The sequence below is a fragment of the Saccoglossus kowalevskii genome, chromosome 9, assembly GCF_978046115.1.
Source record: "Saccoglossus kowalevskii chromosome 9, keSacKowa6.1, whole genome shotgun sequence".
NCBI classification, from domain to species: Eukaryota; Metazoa; Hemichordata; class Enteropneusta; family Harrimaniidae; genus Saccoglossus; species Saccoglossus kowalevskii.
In genome coordinates, this window is record NC_140649.1 from 6,288,372 (window position 1) to 6,311,504 (window position 23,133).

Consider the following 23,133-nt stretch of genomic DNA (forward strand, 5'->3'; position numbering starts at 1 on the left):
TACAGAGAATTATCTGTAGACCACGGGGGAATTATCTGTATACCACGGGGAAATTATCTGTATACTACAGGGAAACAATCTGTAGACCAAAATTATCATTAGGCCACGGGGAATTATCTGTAGTCTACAGAGAATTATCTGTAGACCACGGGGAAATATCTGTAGACCACGGGGGAATTATCTGTATACCACGAAGGATGTGTCTGTAGACCACAAGGAATTATCCAGAGACTACAATGACGCTATCTGTATACCAAAGGGGAATTATCTGTAGACTACTGGGGGATTATCTTAGACCACGGGAACTATCTGTCTACTACCTGAAAACCACGGGTGAATTTTCTGCGTACTACGGTTTAATGGTTGATTTCATTGCAAATTCCAATTTACAACTAACGCGCACATGTACCTGCACAATAAATAGTAGGTTATAGAATCAGACGTTGAAGGGCGATAGTCGTCGCGCCACGCATGCGCAGGATATATGGGACTCATATAAACAAAGATGGCGACTTTGACTGTTGCGCAGGTCAAGAGTACAAACTGAGACGTTACCAAGATCTAATTAGGTATTTTTTTGGTGATTGGAAGGTATTGAAGGAGTCACCGATGGCAATCAGTGCGAGTCGCGCCCAGGTCAAACCTCATACTTGTGATTTATATTAGAAGAGCGCATTGGATTGTGGGGAAATCAATATTTATTAACACAAATGTCGCACATGCGCAATGCAACGACCAACGCCCTTTAAGTAAGTTTTGGATTTTCTCAATCATAATTCATTATGGTTTATACTATAGTTTTGTTTTGAGGCAGATCCACTGGTATTATTTATTGTCAAAATAATAAATGTGATATAGCTAGCAAGGCTCGCCTTGGTGATATTGTGTACACTATAAGAGATAGCGAGAATCAAAGGCATGGCTAGGTATTATGTATTATGAATGTAAATATCTACTCGTCGAAACAACACTGGGTCATGTTTACACGTGATGATGGGGACGTCTTAGGGCGATTCAGGTATTGACGACACATTTAACAATATGACTCATTAAATATTGGAGTATATTCGTTGATGATGACTCACCATGAACATTTCATAATTTTTTTCTGCTGGGCTCAGACGGCAATCACCCAGAGACGTGATCACCACAGGCTGTTAAATCAGCTGGAAGAAATCGACAAGCTCTGGCTAATCGCGTGACAAAATGTAAAATGGGGCCCTCTAGTGGCGGGTACACACATTTTGGCTGAAGTAAATTTCTAGGTGGCGCTTGCATCAACTCGTATGGCAATACAAAATAGGAGGACTACAGTAACGACATGAACCCCTGGACAATATTTTTTTTCTCAAATATGCACTTGAGGATTTGGCAATTAGCAGTATTTTTATTTTCAGGAATTATTTAATATTCACAAAAGTATAGAAAAAATAAATTCGTATGTATAATTACCATAGCGGGACACAGTAGGAATGGACCATTATGTACAATTTACGGGAAATAATGACAGCAACATATATTCTAGACAAAGGAAACAAAAAACAGCAGCATAAACCTTTCCACCCAATCAAGAAAATATTGCACAGATAAGCTATGGAATACATTAGTATTCCAATCATCGTGATAGGTTAGGCGTTATGAGTTACATAAATTAGTATTCCAATCATCGTGACAGGATAGGCGTTATGAGTTACATAAATTAGTATCCCAATCATCGTGACAGGATAGGCGTTATGAGTTACACAAATTAGTATTCCAATCATCGTGACAGGATAGGCGTTATGAGTTACATAAATTAGTATTCCAATCATCGTGATAGGATAGGCGTTATGAGTTACATAAATTAGTATTCCAATCATCGTGACAGGATAGGCGTTATGAGTTACATAAATTAGTATTCCAATCATCGTGATAGGATAGGCGTTATGAGTTACATAAATTAGTATTCCGATCATCGTGATAGGATAGGCGTTATGAGTTACATAAATTAGTATTCCAATCATCGTGACAGGATAGACGTTATGAGTTACATAAATTAGTATTCCAATCATCGTGATAGGTTAGGCGTTATGAGTTACATAAATTAGTATTCCAATCATCGTGATAGGTTAGGCGTTATGAGTTACATAAATTAGTATTCCAATCATCGTGACAGGATAGGCGTTATGAGTTACATAAATTAGTATTCAAATCATCGTGACAGGATAGGCGTTATGAGTTACATAAATTAGTATTCCAATCATCGTGATAGGATAGGCGTTATGAGTTACATAAATTAGTATTCCAATCATCGTGATAGGTTAGGCGTTATGAGTTACATAAATTAGTATTCCAATCATCGTGACAGGATAGGCGTTATGTGTTACATAAATTAGTATTGTAATCATCGTGATAGGATAGGCGTTATGAGTTACACAAATTAGTATTCCAATCATCGTGACAGGATAGGCGTTATGAGGAACATAAATTAGTATTGTAATCATCGTGACAGGATAGACGTTATGAGTTACATAAATTGGTATTCCAATCATCGTGACAGGATAGGCGTTATGAGTTACATCAATTAGTATTCCAATCATCGTGACAGGATAGACGTTATGAGTTACATAAATTGGTATTGTAATCATCGTGACAGGATAGGCGTTATGAGTTACATAAATTAGTATTGTAATCATCGTGACAGGATAGGCGTTATGAGTTACATAAATTAGTATTGTAATCATCGTGACAGGATAGGCGTTATGTGTTACATAAATTAGTATTCCAATCATCGTGACAGGATAGGCGTTATGAGTTACATCAATTAGTAATCCAATCATCGTGACAGGATAGACGTTATGAGTTACATAAATTGGTATTCCAATCACCGTGACAGGGTAGGCGTTATGATTTACATAAATTAGTATTGTAATCATCGTGACAGGATAGGCGTTATGAGTTACATAAATTAGTATTGTAATTATCGTGACAGGATAGGCGTTATGAGTTACATAAATTAGTATTGTAATCATCGTGACAGGATAGGCGTTATGTGTTACATAAATTAGTATTCCAATCATCGTGACTGGATAGGCGTTATGAGTTACATAAATTAGTATTCCAATCATCGTGACAGGATAGGCGTTATGAGTTACATAAATTAGTATTGCAATTATCATGACAGGATAGGCGTTATGTGTTACATAAATTAGTATTGTAATCATCGTGACAGGATAGGCGATGTGTGTTACATAAATTAGTATTGTAATTATCGTGACAGGATAGGCGTTATGAGTTACATAAATTAGTATTGTAATCATCGTGACAGGATAGGCGTTATGTGTTACATAAATTAGTATTCCAATCATCGTGACTGGATAGGCGTTATGAGTTACATAAATTAGTATTCCAATCATCGTGACAGGATAGGCGTTATGAGTTACATAAATTAGTATTGCAATTATCATGACAGGATAGGCGTTATGTGTTACATAAATTAGTATTGTAATCATCGTGACAGGATAGGCGATGTGTGTTACATAAATTAGTATTGTAATCATCGTGACAGGATAGGCGTTATGAGTTACATAAATTAGTATTTCAATCATCGTGACAGGATAGGCGTTATTAGTTACATAAATTAGTATTCCAATCATCGTGACAGGATAGGCGTTATGAGTTACACAAATTAGTATTTCAATGATCGTGACAGGATAAGTGTTATGAGTTACATAAATTAGTATTGTAATCACCGTGACAGGATAGCCGTTATGATTTACATAAATTAGTATTGTAATCATCGTGATAGGATAGGCGTTATGAGTTACATAAATTAGTATTCCAATCACCGTGACAGGATAGGCGTTATGAGTTACATAAATTAGTATTCCAATCACCGTGACAGGATAGGCGTTATGAGTTACATAAATTAGTATTCCAATCATCGTGACAGGATAGGCGTTGTGTGTTATATAAATTAGTATTGTAATCATCGTGACAGGATAGGCGTTATGAGTTACATAAATTAGTATTTCAATCATCGTGACAGGATAGGCGTTATTATAGTTACACAAATTAGTATTTCAATCATCGTGACAGGATAGGCGTTATGAGTTACATAAATTAGTATTGTAATCATCGTGATAGGATAGACGTTATGAGTTACACAAATTAGTATTCCAATCATCGTGACAGGATAGGCGTTATGAGTTACATAAATTAGTATTGTAATCATCGTGACAGGATAGACGTTATGAGTTACATAAATTGGTATTCCAATCATCGTGACAGGATAGGCGTTATGAGTTACATCAATTAGTATTCCAATCATCGTGACGGAATAGACGTTATGAGTTACATAAATTGGTATTCCAATCATCGTGACAGGATAGGCGTTATGAGTTACATAAATTAGTATTGCAATTATCATGACAGGATAGGCGTTATGTGTTACATAAATTAGTATTGTAATCATCGTGACAGGATAGGCGTTATGAGTTACATAAATTAGTATTCCAATCACCGTGACAGGATAGGCGTTATGAGTTACATAAATTAGTATTCCAATCATCGTGACAGGATAGGCGTTATGTGTTACATAAATTAGTATTGTAATCATCGTGACAGGATAGGCGTTGTGTGTTACATAAATTAGTATTGTAATCATCGTGACAGGATAGGCTTTATGAGTTACATAAATTAGTATTTCAATCATCGTGACAGGATAGGCGTTATTATAGTTACACAAATTAGTATTTCAATCATCGTGACAGGATAGGCGTTATGAGTTACATAAATTAGTATTGTAATCATCGTGATAGGATAGACGTTATGAGTTACACAAATTAGTATTCCAATCATCGTGACAGGATAGGCGTTATGAGTTACATAAATTAGTATTGTAATCATCGTGACAGGATAGACGTTATGAGTTACATAAATTGGTATTCCAATCATCGTGACAGGATAGGCGTTATGAGTTACATCAATTAGTATTCCAATCATCGTGACGGAATAGACGTTATGAGTTACATAAATTGGTATTCCAATCACCGTGACAGGGTAGGCGTTATGATTTACATAAATTAGTATTGTAATCATCGTGACAGGATAGGCGTTATGAGTTACATAAATTAGTATTGTAATAATCGTGACAGGATAGGCGTTATGAGTTACATAAATTAGTATTGTAATCATCGTGACAGGATAGGCGTTATGTGTTACATAAATTAGTATTCCAATCATCGTGACAGGATAGGCGTTATGAGTTACATAAATTAGTATTCCAATCATCGTGACAGGATAGGCGTTATGAGTTACATAAATTAGTATTGCAATTATCATGACAGGATAGGCGTTATGTGTTACATAAATTAGTATTGTAATCATCGTGACAGGATAGGCGTTGTGTGTTACATAAATTAGTATTGTAATCATCGTGACAGGATAGGCGTTATGAGTTACATAAATTAGTATTTCAATCATCGTGACAGGATAGGCGTTATTAGTTACATAAATTAGTATTCCAATCATCGTGACAGGATAGGCGTTATGAGTTACACAAATTAGTATTCCAATCATCGTGACAGGATAGGCGTTATGAGTTACATAAATTAGTATTCCAATCATCGTGACAGGATAGGCGTTATGAGTTACATAAATTAGTATTGCAATTATCATGACAGGATAGGCGTTATGTGTTACATAAATTAGTATTGTAATCATCGTGACAGGATAGGCGTTATGAGTTACATAAATTAGTATTGTAATCATCGTGACAGGATAGGCGTTATGAGTTACATAAAATAGTATTCCAATCATCGTGATAGGATAGGTGTTATGAATTACATAAATTAGTATTCCAATCATCGTGACAGGATAGGCGTTATGAGTTACATAAATTAGTATTTCAATCACCGTGACAGGATAGGCGTTATGAGTTACATAAATTAGTATTCCAATCACCGTGACAGGATAGGCGTTATGAGTTACATAAATTAGTATTCCAATCATCGTGACAGGATAGGCGTTATGAGTTACATAAATTAGTATTTCAATCATCGTGATAGGATAGACGTTATGAGTTACACAAATTAGTATTCCAATCATCGTGACAGGATAGGCGTTATGAGTTACATAAATTAGTATTGTAATCATCGTGACAGGATAGACGTTATGAGTTACATAAATTGGTATTCCAATCATCGTGACAGGATAGGCGTTATGAGTTACATCAATTAGTATTCCAATCATCGTGACGGAATAGACGTTATGAGTTACATAAATTGGTATTCCAATCACCGTGACAGGGTAGGCGTTATGATTTACATAAATTAGTATTGTAATCATCGTGACAGGATAGGCGTTATGAGTTACATAAATTAGTATTGTAATAATCGTGACAGGATAGGCGTTATGAGTTACATAAATTAGTATTGTAATCATCGTGACAGGATAGGCGTTATGTGTTACATAAATTAGTATTCCAATCATCGTGACAGGATAGGCGTTATGAGTTACATAAATTAGTATTCCAATCATCGTGACAGGATAGGCGTTATGAGTTACATAAATTAGTATTGCAATTATCATGACAGGATAGGCGTTATGTGTTACATAAATTAGTATTGTAATCATCGTGACAGGATAGGCGTTGTGTGTTACATAAATTAGTATTGTAATCATCGTGACAGGATAGGCGTTATGAGTTACATAAATTAGTATTTCAATCATCGTGACAGGATAGGCGTTATTAGTTACATAAATTAGTATTCCAATCATCGTGACAGGATAGGCGTTATGAGTTACACAAATTAGTATTCCAATCATCGTGACAGGATAGGCGTTATGAGTTACATAAATTAGTATTCCAATCATCGTGACAGGATAGGCGTTATGAGTTACATAAATTAGTATTGCAATTATCATGACAGGATAGGCGTTATGTGTTACATAAATTAGTATTGTAATCATCGTGACAGGATAGGCGTTATGAGTTACATAAATTAGTATTGTAATCATCGTGACAGGATAGGCGTTATGAGTTACATAAAATAGTATTCCAATCATCGTGATAGGATAGGTGTTATGAATTACATAAATTAGTATTCCAATCATCGTGACAGGATAGGCGTTATGAGTTACATAAATTAGTATTTCAATCACCGTGACAGGATAGGCGTTATGAGTTACATAAATTAGTATTCCAATCACCGTGACAGGATAGGCGTTATGAGTTACATAAATTAGTATTCCAATCATCGTGACAGGATAGGCGTTATGAGTTACATAAATTAGTATTTCAATCACCGTGACAGGATAGGCGTTATGAGTTACATAAATTAGTATTCCAATCACCGTGACAGGATAGGCGTTATGAGTTACATAAATTAGTCTTGCAATCATCGTGTTAGGATAGGCGTTATGAGTTACATAAATAATTATTGTAATCATCGTGACAGGATAGGCGTTATGAGTTACATAAATTAGTATTTCAATCATCGTGACAGGATAGGCGTTATGTGTTACATAAATTAGTATTCCAATCATCGTGACAGGATAGGCGTTATGAGTTACACAAATTAGTATTCCAATCATCGTGACAGGATAGGCGTTATGAGTTACACAAATTAGTATTGTAATCATCGTGATAGGATAGGCGTTATGAGTTACATAAATTAGTATTGTAATCATCGTGACAGGATAGACGTTATGAGTTACATAAATTGGTATTCCAATCACCGTGACAAGATAGGCGTTATCAGTTACATCAATTAGTATTCCAATCATCGTGACAGGATAGACGTTATGAGTTACATAAATTGGTATTCCAATCACCGTGACAAGATAGGCGTTATGAGTTACATAAATTAGTATTGTAATCATCGCGACAGGATAGGCGTTATGAGTTACATGAATTAGTATTGTAATCATCGTGACAGGATAGGCGTTATGAGTTACATAAATTAGTATTCCAATCATCGTGACAGGATAGGCGTTATGAGTTACATAAATTAGTATTGCAATTATCATGACAGGATAGGCGTTATGTGTTACATAAATTAGTATTGTAATCATCGTGACAGGATAGGCGTTGTGTGTTACATAAATTAGTATTGTAATCATCGTGACAGTATAGGCGTTATGAGTTACATAAATTAGTATTCCAATCATCGTGACAGGATAGGCGTTATGAGTTACACAAATTAATATTTCAATCATCGTGACAGGATAAGTGTTATGAGTTACATAAATTAGTATTGTAATCACCGTGACAGGATAGCCGTTATGATTTATATAAATTAGTATTGTAATCATCGTGATAGGATAGGCGTTATGAGTTACACAAATTAGTATTCCAATCATCGTGACAGGATAGGCGTTATGAGGAACATAAATTAGTATTGTAATCATCGTGACAGGATAGACGTTATGAGTTACATAAATTGGTATTCCAATCATCGTGACAGGATAGGCGTTATGAGTTACATCAATTAGTATTCCAATCATCGTGACAGGATAGACGTTATGAGTTACATAAATTGGTATTCCAATCACCGTGACAGGGTAGGCGTTATGATTTACATAAATTAGTATTGTAATCATCGTGACAGGATAGGCGTTATGAGTTACATAAATTAGTATTGTAATCATCGTGACAGGATAGGCGTTATGAGTTACATAAATTAGTATTGTAATCATCGTGACAGGATAGGCGTTATGTGTTACATAAATTAGTATTCCAATCATCGTGACAGGATAGGCGTTATGAGTTACATCAATTAGTATTCCAATCATCGTGACAGGATAGACGTTATGAGTTACATAAATTGGTATTCCAATCACCGTGACAGGGTAGGCGTTATGATTTACATAAATTAGTATTGTAATCATCGTGACAGGATAGGCGTTATGAGTTACATAAATTAGTATTGTAATTATCGTGACAGGATAGGCGTTATGAGTTACATAAATTAGTATTGTAATCATCGTGACAGGATAGGCGTTATGTGTTACATAAATTAGTATTCCAATCATCGTGACTGGATAGGCGTTATGAGTTACATAAATTAGTATTCCAATCATCGTGACAGGATAGGCGTTATGAGTTACATAAATTAGTATTGCAATTATCGTGACAGGATAGGCGTTATGTGTTACATAAATTAGTATTGTAATCATCGTGACAGGATAGGCGATGTGTGTTACATAAATTAGTATTGTAATCATCGTGACAGGATAGGCGTTATGAGTTACATAAATTAGTATTTCAATCATCGTGACAGGATAGGCGTTATTAGTTACATAAATTAGTATTCCAATCATCGTGACAGGATAGGCGTTATGAGTTACACAAATTAGTATTTCAATGATCGTGACAGGATAAGTGTTATGAGTTACATAAATTAGTATTGTAATCACCGTGACAGGATAGCCGTTATGATTTACATAAATTAGTATTGTAATCATCGTGATAGGATAGGCGTTATGAGTTACATAAATTAGTATTCCAATCACCGTGACAGGATAGGCGTTATGAGTTACATAAATTAGTATTCCAATCACCGTGACAGGATAGGCGTTATGAGTTACATAAATTAGTATTCCAATCATCGTGACAGGATAGGCGTTATGTGTTACATAAATTAGTATTGTAATCATCGTGACAGGATAGGCGTTGTGTGTTACATAAATTAGTATTGTAATCATCGTGACAGGATAGGCGTTATGAGTTACATAAATTAGTATTTCAATCATCGTGACAGGATAGGCGTTATTATAGTTACACAAATTAGTATTTCAATCATCGTGACAGGATAGGCGTTATGAGTTACATAAATTAGTATTGTAATCATCGTGATAGGATAGACGTTATGAGTTACACAAATTAGTATTCCAATCATCGTGACAGGATAGGCGTTATGAGTTACATAAATTAGTATTGTAATCATCGTGACAGGATAGACGTTATGAGTTACATAAATTGGTATTCCAATCATCGTGACAGGATAGGCGTTATGAGTTACATCAATTAGTATTCCAATCATCGTGACGGAATAGACGTTATGAGTTACATAAATTGGTATTCCAATCACCGTGACAGGGTAGGCGTTATGATTTACATAAATTAGTATTGTAATCATCGTGACAGGATAGGCGTTATGAGTTACATAAATTAGTATTGTAATAATCGTGACAGGATAGGCGTTATGAGTTACATAAATTAGTATTGTAATCATCGTGACAGGATAGGCGTTATGTGTTACATAAATTAGTATTCCAAACATCGTGACAGGATAGGCGTTATGAGTTACATAAATTAGTATTCCAATCATCGTGACAGGATAGGCGTTATGAGTTACATAAATTAGTATTGCAATTATCATGACAGGATAGGCGTTATGTGTTACATAAATTAGTATTGTAATCATCGTGACAGGATAGGCGTTGTGTGTTACATAAATTAGTATTGTAATCATCGTGACAGGATAGGCGTTATGAGTTACATAAATTAGTATTTCAATCATCGTGACAGGATAGGCGTTATGAGTTACATAAATTAGTATTCCAATCATCGTGACAGGATAGGCGTTATGAGTTACATAAATTAGTATTTCAATCATCGTGACAGGATAGGCGTTATGAGTTACATAAATTAGTATTCCAATCATCGTGACAGGATAGGCGTTATGAGTTACACAAATTAGTATTCCAATCATCGTGACAGGATAGGCGTTATGAGTTACATAAATTAGTATTGCAATTATCATGACAGGATAGGCGTTATGTGTTACATAAATTAGTATTGTAATCATCGTGACAGGATAGGCGTTGTGTGTTACATAAATTAGTATTGTAATCATCGTGACAGGATAGGCGTTATGAGTTACATAAATTAGTATTTCAATCATCGTGACAGGATAGGCGTTATTAGTTACATAAATTAGTATTTCAATCATCGTGACAGGATAAGTGTTATGAGTTACATAAATTAGTATTGTAATCACCGTGACAGGATAGCCGTTATGATTTACATAAATTAGTATTCCAATCACCGTGACAGGACAGGCGTTATGAGTTACATAAATTAGTATTTCAATCATCGTGACAGGATAGGCGTTATTAGTTACATAAATTAGTATTTCAATCATTGTGACAGGATAGGCGTTATGAGTTACATAAATTAGTATTGTAATCATCGTGATAGGATAGGCGTTATGAGTTATATAAATTAGTATTCCAATCACCGTGACAGGACAGGCGTTATGAGTTACATAAATTAGTATTCCAATCATCGTGACAGGATAGGCGTTATGTGTTACATAAATTAGTATTGTAATCACCGTGACAGGATAGCCGTTATGATTTACATAAATTAGTATTGTAATCATCGTGATAGGATAGGCGTTATGAGTTACATAAATTAGTATTCCAATCACCGTGACAGGATAGGCGTTATGAGTTACATAAATTAGTATTCCAATCACCGTGACAGGATAGGCGTTATGAGTTACATAAATTAGTATTCCAGTCATCGTGACAGGATAGGCGTTATGTGTTACATAAATTAGTATTCCAATCATCGTGACAGGATAGGCGTTATGAGTTACATAAGTTAAATACTTAAATGTTTAATGCCCGTGTTCAAAATAGCTCATGTACGTTATCGCACATAATACTACTTGGTGCATGCTACAAAACAGATCGTCGCCATCCGTGAAAGATTATATTTGCATGAAATCAAAATTGCTCACCGGCTTATCCTGTAATATGTACGTTCGCACTTACTTTGTCGGTGTGTGAGCAAAAGGTAGTGCCACTATAATGATGTCATTTTTGAAACCACATTAATTATGTCGATTTTTTTCTGAATTGTGCTCACTCTCTGTTGGGAAATCATAATGTTGTTATCTGTTTTCACGTATTCATCGAACTAATCGCGCTAAGTGACCAATCCAGTTCACCTACCTCGTTTCTATGGAGTTGTGGTGTGATTACAAATGTGTATTATTACATTACATTACATTACAGTGGCGTCTTTTATTAACCCATCATTATGGTAACGTTTTTGAAAATTGTTCAGTGTTAGTTATCTCCCAAAATTGGCCATCATTTACCGAGAAATCGTCCTTAATGATACAATCTTTTCCCATACTAAATTAATTAAATTTTTAACGTTTTCAAAGACAGTCATAATTGCTATGCAACATCATAATATTAGCATGGTTCTGTGTCGAATGTAAACATTATTATTCAGCTATAACTCTGTGACGTCATCTTCTCAGAGGTCGTCGTCGTCGCCGTGCATACATTACATGATGGCTATTACATCAAGCGTACATAACCCGTTCAGTGAGTGACTTATGTAGGATTTATTTTAAGGTGATGTCACGTGACAATAGACACCTGGAGTATTACTGCTGACTGATCCAATAGTATAACTTACACATTTGCATACGTTGTGTCTTATTTGCCATGGTACAATCCATGCCATGACACTTCTTCATTATTCAGTATTTTACCTCCATGTTCGTTCAAACCTCACCTGTAACAATGGATACGACAAAAACAAATATCTCAATAACAAATAGGGCCCAAGGAGACTCATTCATTAGTTCAAAACATCGATGTTATTCACCTTTGCTATTAGAATAAGTATGCTTATTGACCGACACGTTACAGTACAATAGGGCTTCGGTGTCCAGGCAATTGTCGCTGCGGGTGAATATACATTATAACTCGCCTCACAGTGATCTCTATTGGCTGCCACTGTATGCAATGTATAGCGAGTAATGTTATGCGTGTTAGTGAGCAAATCAAGCAGCTCAGTCAGAAGGCCATTTTGAATTTGAACGTGTGAAATGGAAGAGGGACGCGAAGATTCAATGCGGGAGCAAAGCAAGCTCGTGTACGCGGTAAGAGTACCATACATGCCGCCTGTTTCAGATTTGTGACAATGTTTCGGTCGGATAAGAATTACATCACTGTCACGATTCCGTCACGGTTGTTATCCGCTATGATATCGCATTCCTGATTCAACGTGAGCTCATATTCAGGTCAACCGATAATCTAACATTATTAGAATAACGCGTTAGTACCGTAGTATCTAAGTTAGGTTTACAAACGTTCTGAGATTTTTAATTGATGAGAAAATTGTGGATTTTCAGAACGAGAAAGAAGCAAACCAATCGAGGGCGTGTTTACATTTGACACTCATCGTATGTATTGTGTTTGTGGTTGCTATTGGACTGCTTGGAATCATGGTATGGATCGTATCGGCGACGTCCAGAACAGATATCTTCGGACAGAGTGACGGTAAGATTTATCATAATATACCATGTGACATGTTAACAATATCGTGCTACGGATCTTACAACAAAATACATTTTATAACAAACATGAAGGTCACGGGGAATGCAGTTCGTCTTCTACGTTGGTTTTAACAATTCCTGATGGTAATTTCACCCTCTCAATTGACACAATATTTATGTTGTTTATTTTTTAGTTGAAATCATTAGCCCGACGACAGTATCCGTCTGAGACATCCGCTGGTCACATTCTTCATGCATTGAGTCATTACGTATTCGTCAATTTCAAGTATCTGACAAGAAGAAAATACATTTTCTGCTAGAAGACACAATTATCGAGATAGTAATTTCATTTTATTTTGCTAATTTTTATAAGAATCTGATAAGTGTATTTACTAATTTTCTATATTATATCCATGTTTATCGTTTTGTATTACTGTTTTTTTGTTTTTTTTTCGCGGGGATGGATGCTGACCGTGACTTTATCAAATATGAACAGCTGGGTCTCAGTTGGTCATTTCGATTGTGCATTACTGCATAGCTGTGCCATCTCTAAAGAATGTGATAGTTTATAAGCTGAATCAGTTGTGAGTTTGACAACGTTGGCGTGAAAATGACGAAATATCTATGTAGAAAGAACACTTTTTTAAATTGATAAATGGTTACCTTTGATTATGCATTTTGTGTATACGATTTTATAGTGTTTAATATAAATACACAATCACGATGTTGTGGAGTATGCGTCATTACATTATACATTTACTAAAGCTAATCTGATTCGAGCTATTGAAAACAACGTATTTTAGAAATAAATCCGCCAGGCATACTTTAGTGTACATGTCAACGTATTGTGTGCTGTAAAATACTTAAATTATCACTTGGATTTTATTTTCGATATTTTCGTTGAAGGGCTGATTCAGTGAAAATAAAATCCAGTGAAAGTACCCTTTTTCCTATATTTTACATTCAACTTGTCAACAATTTGTGAAAATAAATTCCATACAAAACACCCAAAGTCTGTTCAGCAAAAATTAATTCCAGCTAAAATTTTACAGTATGTGATTTTATAGTGTTTAATATAAATAAACAATCACGGATAGAGGTTGTAGAGTATGCGTAATTTATGGGGGTTATGGGTTGTAAATATCCGGTCACCGATCGAGGCTACATAGTACACCATTACTGTATACATTTACTAAAGCTAATCTGATTCGAGATATTGAAATAAATTCTCCAGGTACACTTTAGTGTAGCGTCAACGCATTTGAATAAATTCGAGTTTCTACATCGACTGGCTGTTTCCATCCTTTCGGTGACAATGATAACTGTTCTTTCTCGTATATAAAATATATTCCCCCAATAAAACATATATTCCCCCAATAAAACCTATATTCCTCCAATAAAACATAGTGTGCATATTGATGTTACATCGAGTCTTACTAATTCAAACAACGGGGCTTAAGCACAAGTTCGCTTCAGAAATGATAGTTTGAGAGATAAAGCATGGTCATGATGGAAGCCGATGCGCGATGTATTTGGTTTGGCCTAAATCACAGTTTGTGTTAAATGTATAATCTTCTCTGATTCTCAGGCTGCATTATTAAGAATGTTCAGTTTATAATTGTTAATAATTGGTAGCAAATATAACGAAAGAATGCTGGAAATGTGTTCAATTTGAAATATCTAAATTTTGTTCAAAATCGGTCCCAGGTACCCTTCTCGGTCTCGAATATATTTCCCAGACTTCAATGATGATATACTAGATTCAGTGAATTCGTCGTGCTGAATTAACGTCCCATGTTAATATGTGAATTGTACTGTGTTCATTGTGTCTTCAAAAAGGCGACCAACAATTGACAAAACAATGTAAATGACACAATATTCTACCTTAACGGTGTCCATGTATAGAAAATATGAATACAACAGCGTACGTAATCACAGTCGAACATCTACTTTGTATTTATCATCTCCAGTGGAAAGTAATCAGATTGGTGTTAATGCAGTGAACCAATACGATGAATTCTGAATTTACATGTGTACTAAGTACTTCAAAATATCGTAATAACTGTGAATTGTGTGACTGTTTTTATGCAGATGTTAACCTCAAACTAGGTCAATAAACATTATTGTTGATTCTTAGCTATCGACCTTGGCAGAGGTTAACAATTGTATTATTAGACAATAGAAATAAACAATGCCACCATGTTCACTTTCTAGTATGTTGGTTTATCGCATTGTTCTCAATTGCCACGCCTTCTACTGGAGCCGAAGCTGAGATGAACAAGACAACACGGTCGTTAATTAAAGACGTCATATTTATAAATCGACGTATGCACATACACGTGGATTTATTTGTAAATTACGATGTGTTATGTATACTCGTGCCTTCTAATTTAGACAATGGGAATGAAAATATGGTAATGAACTCTAGCATCGATGCCTTTTTCCTTGATACGATAAGTAACGCCTTCTTTTGTGTAATTGTAATTTGGACGATTATAAACGGGGACCAACTTAGCTTTTACTCCAAAGTCATTGTTTAATCATAGAGAATAACACAGTCCATACTATTTTTTCAAGATACATACAGTGCTGCAGTGATAGTCTCCTGGTCTGTATTCAAATATTTTTGAAAGGTTGCGCCCTCCAGCGACGAAGCAGTCCAGTGATGTCATAGTGAGATACGAGGAGATGTTTATAAACAATGTCGTTCAAACAGATAACTATGTTTGGTTGTGTTGTCGTTCGTCGTGTAGAATATAGCACAACTCTAATAACAGCATTTGTAATTGACCAACGACCACATGTTTAAACAAAAAACACGCTGTAGATGGTCCTGCTGTTACCCGCTTACGTCACAAAAGTGCTTCGTCACTACAGAACGAGACTTATAAATTCTCATATTTATATAAAAACGGTAACTAATAAGATTGTATCTAAATAGTTTTTCTACATATCAAGAACATCATAATAATATTTAAAAAATAAGGATTGTTTCCGCTGTAACACCGACTCTATAGTTTTTCCACAGCGTTGCGCCAAACTTCGAAACTAATGTTTTCTTCAAGTTGATTTCCCCAAATCGGCCATTAAGGTAGATAAAGGTAGATAGAATTTTGACAAAATTGGTTCTAAATTGCATGACAATGTTTAATAGTTTATTATGTACAATCATGAAGCTAATGTCCTATGGTACAATGTCATATCATTATTGTGTGTGTTACAGTTAAGCTTATTGAGAAACGTGTCCTAATATTTCTTGAAAATCGCTTTTTAGAACATTTCCATAGAACACAATGTTAAAGAAAAATGGCAGTTTTTGACACTTTTTAAAACCCAGATTTTTGAAATAATTCAGGACAACAAAAAGTACTCTATCATTAACAATATATAATTTTTTCAGCATATGTCACCAGGTTAGATTTTGAGATATTGAATAATATCTCCGTCATAGGAACCTATGGTAAAAGAATTATAATAGTGTCAAAATGGCGATTTTCCACTAAAATACAACCATCAATTTCTAGAAAAAAAGGCTGCTGACCCCCAAGTCAATATTCTTATATTGCCTTGGAGTACAATTTATTGTAAAATGAATAAATTCTGGGTATTTTCATTTATGAGTAGGCACAAACTAACAAAATGTGATTTTAGAACTGTAGTTGATGCGTTTCGGTAACGACGTCATTGTAAAGGCGAGTCTCTAACCATGAAACTGCATCCATTCATTCAATCGAGTTGTTTGTCTACGCCACAAACTATGCGTATAAATTAAAAATATATTACAGTCGTTTTCCACAGTCCCTCAAGGACTGTGCGTTTTCCAACGATATGAAGCGGTGCAGTTTTGTCTCGTAAACAAAGCACCGAGCAGAGACGTTCAAGTTCGCATGCCATTAATGGCTGTCTCTCTATTGTCGGATGTAAACTTGATCTTAAAGAGACGGAAAACCAAAACTAAATATTAAATAAACTACTCTTTTTGCATATTAACTGTAAGAATCCTCAGAAATGTAAGAGAATCAGACATACAGTGCACATGAGGGAATTCAAACATCAAGTTATCTGATCCTTCCATGATCTCGTATGTGAACAGCGCCATCAGCGTTCAACTGTTGAATACTATTGTTTCGATCTCGCTATCATGATTGTTAAAGCAATGATAACAAACAGAAAAATCGCCACTATAAACGACATCCATGATAAAATACGGGCATTATTTGCGGATTTTTTAGCACCAATCAAATCGCCCCGTGCTGAGCATCTGTAAACCTAGGGATAAAACAGAACAAGAGATTGATCAACAATGACAGGACAGTGTGGGCGTAGGGAGGGCAACACAGCCGACGCTGATTTGCGTAAGAAGGACAGTGTGTGGGCGTAGGGAGGGCAACACAGCCGACGCTGATTTGCGTGAGAAGGACAGTGTGGGCGTAGGAAGGGCAACACAGCCGACGCTGATTTGCGTAAGCAGGACAGTATGGGCGTAGGGAGGGCAACACAGCCGACGCTGCTTTGCGTAAGAAGGACAGTGTGGGCGTAAGGAGGGCAACACAGCCGACGCTGATTTGCGTAAGCAGGACAGTATGGGCGTAGGGAGGGCAACACAGCCGACGCTGCTTTGCGTAAGAAGGACAGTGTGGGCGTAAGGAGGGCAACACAGCCGACGGTGACTTGCGTAAGAAGGACAGTGTGGACGTAGGGAGGGCAACACAGCCGACGCTGATTTGCGTAAGAAGGACAGTGTGGGCGTAGGGAGGGCAACACAGCCGACGCTGATTTGCGTAAGAAGGACAGTGTGGGCGTAGGGAGGGCAACACAGCCGACGCTGATTTGCGTAAGAAGGACAGTGTGGACGTAGGGAGGGCAACACAACCGACGGTGATTTGCGTAAGAATGTAACGCAGTAGATGAAGCTGGGAGTACGATTCACATTGCCAGTGTAAGTGAAACCAATTTCAAAATTGGTTGTCCCAGGTGTTTCTCGCATAGGGATCATGTGAGACGAAGTACTTCCGGTTCTAGCCAGTTAAACACAACTACATATTTCGTCCACGAAGTGGAAGTATCAGAAGGCTGCTTAAGTTTGAAGAGCTTCCCGTGAAAAGATTTGTTTGCGACAATAGTGTTTCTAGGTGTTTCAAACGGCGAAATCATAACTTATTCTGAAAGTGGCGTCACGGTTTATTATGTGTTTTACCTGAGTTTTCAAGTTAAATACTACCTACTACCGTTTAAACCAATGCATGTTACCACCAATATTTTGGGAGCTATTTGAATGACAGAAACAAATTTCAGAAATCTCGATAAATTTCAGAAATCTCGATAAATTTCAGAAATCTCGATAATTTTCAGAAATCATCGCTGATTGTTTACAATTATTAAATAAAAAAATTCAAAAGGACGAACAGCACGAGATTCAATATATCGACCGATCAAATAGTATTATGTTCGTAAGTTGAAGTTTAGCTTATTCGTAAGTTTATTCGAAATCAAATGTCAGATTACAGAATAAATAAAATGCCATATTACTTACTTGTCTTGAGTTCCAAAGTGCGAATATACCGATTGGAAAGAAGCCAAAAACCGTGGAGAGCGTGGAGAAGAGAAAATAATCATACGGGATGGCTGGTAAGATCAGCGGTTCGCCAATAATACTCTAATCAAAATAAACAGAATCACATAAACATATATTTGTTGCTGAATATTTTCTTATTGTTTTATGAAAACCTACATTCCACCCGTAATGATAATTACCATAAACATATAAATCAAATGACTGCAATTCTCGCACATTACTAATGAATCGTATAATTAGTATGGCAATGAGATAGATAACTGTCTTAAACTACGCTTTCCATCATTCCGTAACATAGAACCACTCAAATTTAAGTTTGACAGGCAACGTAATAGAATAGAATAGAATAGAATAGAATAGAATAGAATAGAATAGAATTTACCTGCTGTGAGGAGGGACCCTTTACTGTGGTCGTGAACGGGTTATCAAAATATGAAAGGTTTACTGATTCATTGGTGTGGCTCTTTTCCTCCGAAACAAGCAAATCTGCATAATAAATAAAACATCCATACAAGGTATGATAATCGTTGTTTCACCGAATAAGCGAACTCTGACCTTTCAAAGACCGGAATCGTGAGCACAATATATGACATCTGTGGGTCATCAATTAAAACAAATCATCGAAATGATTTGAATCTACCAGCATCATCCTTTGCTATGATATGGGTCAGCAGTTGTCATTAACGTTGTTAAAACAAAGGTTGTCTACATACATATGATACTCGTAACATATGTCACAGGCAATTAAGTATACTACACGTTTAGCTGCGCGTGGGCCGTCGACGGACCCTAGGGGTTATACTGTGTAAATGCGAAGTGCTGTGCTGAAATTTCATACACCATACTTCGTTCTATAACATCCCATAACATATGGCGTCGGCGCCAATTAATCAACATGTTATTGCTATTGACGGCTAGCGAGCATAGACGAGCCACGTGTACAGGGAGTATACTGAAGGCATACTGTCGCATACGACTTATTTACCACTTCCGTGTCACTGAGAATGTTCTAGAACCGTACTGTGTCTGGGTGGAATATTCTATATTTTTTAGAAAATGGTTGAATAGGTAAGAGAACACTGTAGGAGGCAATAGAAGGTGTCATGCATACGAGATGCCAACAATTTTGACTATGTTGCCTAGTGTTCGATCCATCCATCAAAACGCAAGACCGCGTACGAGTTAAATAACATTGAACGAATAACTTTAATTAATCAAAGGGGGAAAAGGGATTAAATACAATCTGTTTACAAATCTAGGATTTTCTGTCCATTAATGAAGCATTTAACTGCTAGCGCATAATGTATGAGAAAATTACAGAAAGAATGATTTCAGATTTTTACTTAGCCTTTGAATAGACAATTACGGGAATGTACAATAGGGTTGCCTTAAATTACATATTCATGTACAGTACGCAAAATTCATATAATGTAACGTGTAGCTTTGAAAAATAAATTACAAAGCTCCCAATAACGTCACGTAATTCCCAGTTATATAGTAGGTTATTACAAGCGATACAACACTGATCTTCCGGTAATGTAGAACGCAATTCCGAGTTTGACAACACGTATCCTCCGGTAATGTGGCACGCAGTTCCAAGTGAGACAACACGTATCCTCCGGTAATGTAGAACGCAGTTCCAAGTGAGACAGCACGTATCCTCCGGTAATGTAACACTAACTGCTTGATAAAGTCAAGATGGCACTATGAAAAATAACAGCACCATAATAAAATCATAATAAATATAACAACTTAATACTAAGGCATAAAACTTACAGATTTCACGTCATTCTTTGAAACAATGGAGTATCAACATTTTACGGAAATATATAATTAAACTCTACAACGAAATTCTACTTACAATGAGTTTGCATTCAGTCCCTTTTGTGACGAAGCCCAGGTGCACAGCAATTGAGTTGTACGTACACGACAAGACCCCTCTGACGTGCTGGCCCTAAATACCCACAATAGCTAGTTAAAGCTACTGTCCTTTTTGTACAGTTCCTGCCAGAAAATCTGAACACATTGGCTCCGAAGCTGGCCCAGGCTTATACTAGAGATATAGCCACTTCCCTAGCGCCCCATACAAAAAGCAGAACTTGGCTCGTCACAAGACTCCAGCAAGTGGTTGCCTAAGAACAACCTTCCAGGACTGTGTTCTGGGTGAGACTAACTTGAATTTGCTTTCAGTGCTCACCACGAGGAAACAGAAACAAAGAATTTGCATACTAATAGTACAGCTGGGCGACCTGTCCTCAACCTAAGCCCTAACTGGCTCTTTGTTTAAAACAATGGCATCTGAAGTGGTATACACTGCAGGTGACTAATTACCGATACTAGATTATAATGTGACAGAAGGTAATGGAACGTTCTAGAAATTTGTAGTAAGTACCAGACTTATTATGTATGCTGATGTAATGGTCTATTTATAGACAGTGGGGGTATATATAGGGGAGTTGTTCAGCACTGAGTTCAGATCGGAGATCTCGTTGAATTGTGTTGGAGTTTAAGTATCTAGTTATTGGAGTAGTGGAGTTTTACCGCGTTATTGTACTTGATGTTTGCAGAGTATAATAATACCAGTACCAGTTGAAACCTCATCTGTTGGCTCCGTGTTCGTATGTTATCATCGCCGCCAGGGAAGTCTTTCTGTTACTGTTGCCATTTTGGTATATGAACCATCACACATGTACTATACCAATTACGGTAATATTACGTTGCGTGTGACACATACAACATTGCGATACTAACTGTGAAGACATTAACGAACGTGCATTCTCGCCACTGAACAGAGACGTACACCCACTTATTTTCTGAACGATGTCAACGACCACCCCTTCTCCGTTATTACAGTGCAGAATATGTTCGACCATAAATTTCAATAAATTACGCAGATGCGACAGATAGAATTTAATTACTAGTATGATTAGGAATTAAATAGGAAATTGTTTCCCTGTGGTATCCACATTTACAGCTATATTTAATTTCTGATGGAGCGTGCTGTTAATAACCATAATTAGATTATAATAAACTTAGTAATTTTCACCTCGTTTCGTATCACCAAATAAGCATTAGTTGTACAGCATGGCACTGTGCGTTGATAACACCAGGTGGTCGTTAGAAGCGCCAGCAATAGAACATATTACAGCACCCCCACTGACGTATAAGTAATACAATTACCGTGTAACGTGTGATTATTGCTCTAAACTGCCGTATTTTCCGATAAAATGGGGCAACAGCGAACAGCGAAAGCATACGCATTGGTAATCGTGTTTGTGCCTGGCTAACAGCGAGGTCATGATAATGATGATGAGTTTGTTGTTGAATTTGGTCGCTTGACGAGTTCAAATGTTGAATACCTTTCTGACGTAGCTAAACTATCAAGGATACGATACGGTGTTATGATTATATACATTTTTTAAAACAAATAAATATATATAGTCACGAGACTCATCGTCAAATATCCAGAATATTCTGTTCACAAAAAATGATGAATTTAGATTACCTGTTTGTTCTTCTGACATCGTTGTTCTCTATGATGACGTCAAGGGGAAAGTAGACAAGTAGCCAAGTGTGTCTCGGCAGTATCTGATGACGTGCTACGACCTATGACGATAATGTCAATTTTACTCTGCTGGTACAAATAACATTAGTCACGTGACTTTTATTTTTGTTGATTAAAATGCACAAGTACCTGCATGTTTCAGAGATGGTACTCTAACAACTATGAGGGCGCTCGACGTGATACCGAAAATAACTATACAAAATAATGTTATTGTTTTATTGTTTATAAAGACTGAGAATGCAAACGAATACAGGTATCGCCTGCCACGTCACATTCCACACAGGAACCGGAAAAAGAATAAGATAACGATCACACCGTCACAGCATTTCTATGGATACCAATTATTTGATTTTCACTGATGTAATCAGGAGTATGAAGGTACTTTTAATAAAATCGCGATGGTGAATCGCATTGGAGTTATTAAACGACGTACATACACACAACGAAAATCACATCAAATTAGTTGTGAACCAATGAATGCATAAACAGCTGTGTCATAAATACACATGCGTACCCAAGAACGCGTGCTTGTTTTACAGTTTATTCTTTTTACTTTTTGTGCGTGTATTACGTATTGGCTCAACATGCCTCAGTAGCCATCGTTATACCGTCATGCGAAGATGTTTAAAGACATTTTAGTAGATAATCCATTTTCATTGATAACCACGTTTTTGGAGTACACAGAGAATGACGCGATCTACCAT

The 23,133-nt window shown here is 36.3% G+C and overlaps 1 protein-coding gene and 1 long non-coding RNA gene across 4 annotated transcripts; one reads left to right on the plus strand and one right to left on the minus strand.

Annotated features, from left to right (window-relative positions):
* Window positions 1-1,480: 1,480 nt before the first annotated feature.
* Window positions 1,481-22,499, minus strand: LOC100379004 (proline-rich transmembrane protein 1-like). Of its 3 annotated transcripts, XR_014930315.1 has the most exons (5): window positions 22,370-22,499; window positions 19,247-19,350; window positions 18,823-18,945; window positions 12,425-12,523; window positions 1,481-1,521 (listed from the first exon to the last, which is right to left on the minus strand). XR_014930315.1 is itself a non-coding variant. In XM_085503091.1 (4 exons), the coding sequence occupies exons 1-4, from the start codon at window positions 22,386-22,388 to the stop codon at window positions 12,497-12,499; spliced, it is 273 nt and encodes a 90-aa protein (XP_085359217.1). In that variant the 5' UTR covers window positions 22,389-22,499; the 3' UTR covers window positions 11,999-12,496. The 3 variants fall into 3 exon arrangements, 2 of the variants coding, with proteins under 2 accessions (XP_085359217.1, XP_002732187.1); XM_085503091.1 differs by lacking the exon at window positions 1,481-1,521 and having other exon boundaries at window positions 11,999-12,523; XM_002732141.4 differs by lacking the exons at window positions 1,481-1,521; window positions 12,425-12,523 and adding an exon at window positions 15,806-17,558.
* LOC144345981 (uncharacterized) lies at window positions 12,706-14,022 on the plus strand. Its single transcript, XR_013419443.1, has 3 exons — window positions 12,706-12,893; window positions 13,146-13,293; window positions 13,484-14,022. It is a non-coding gene; the product is annotated as an uncharacterized LOC144345981 (long non-coding RNA).
* Window positions 22,500-23,133: the final 634 nt, after the last annotated feature.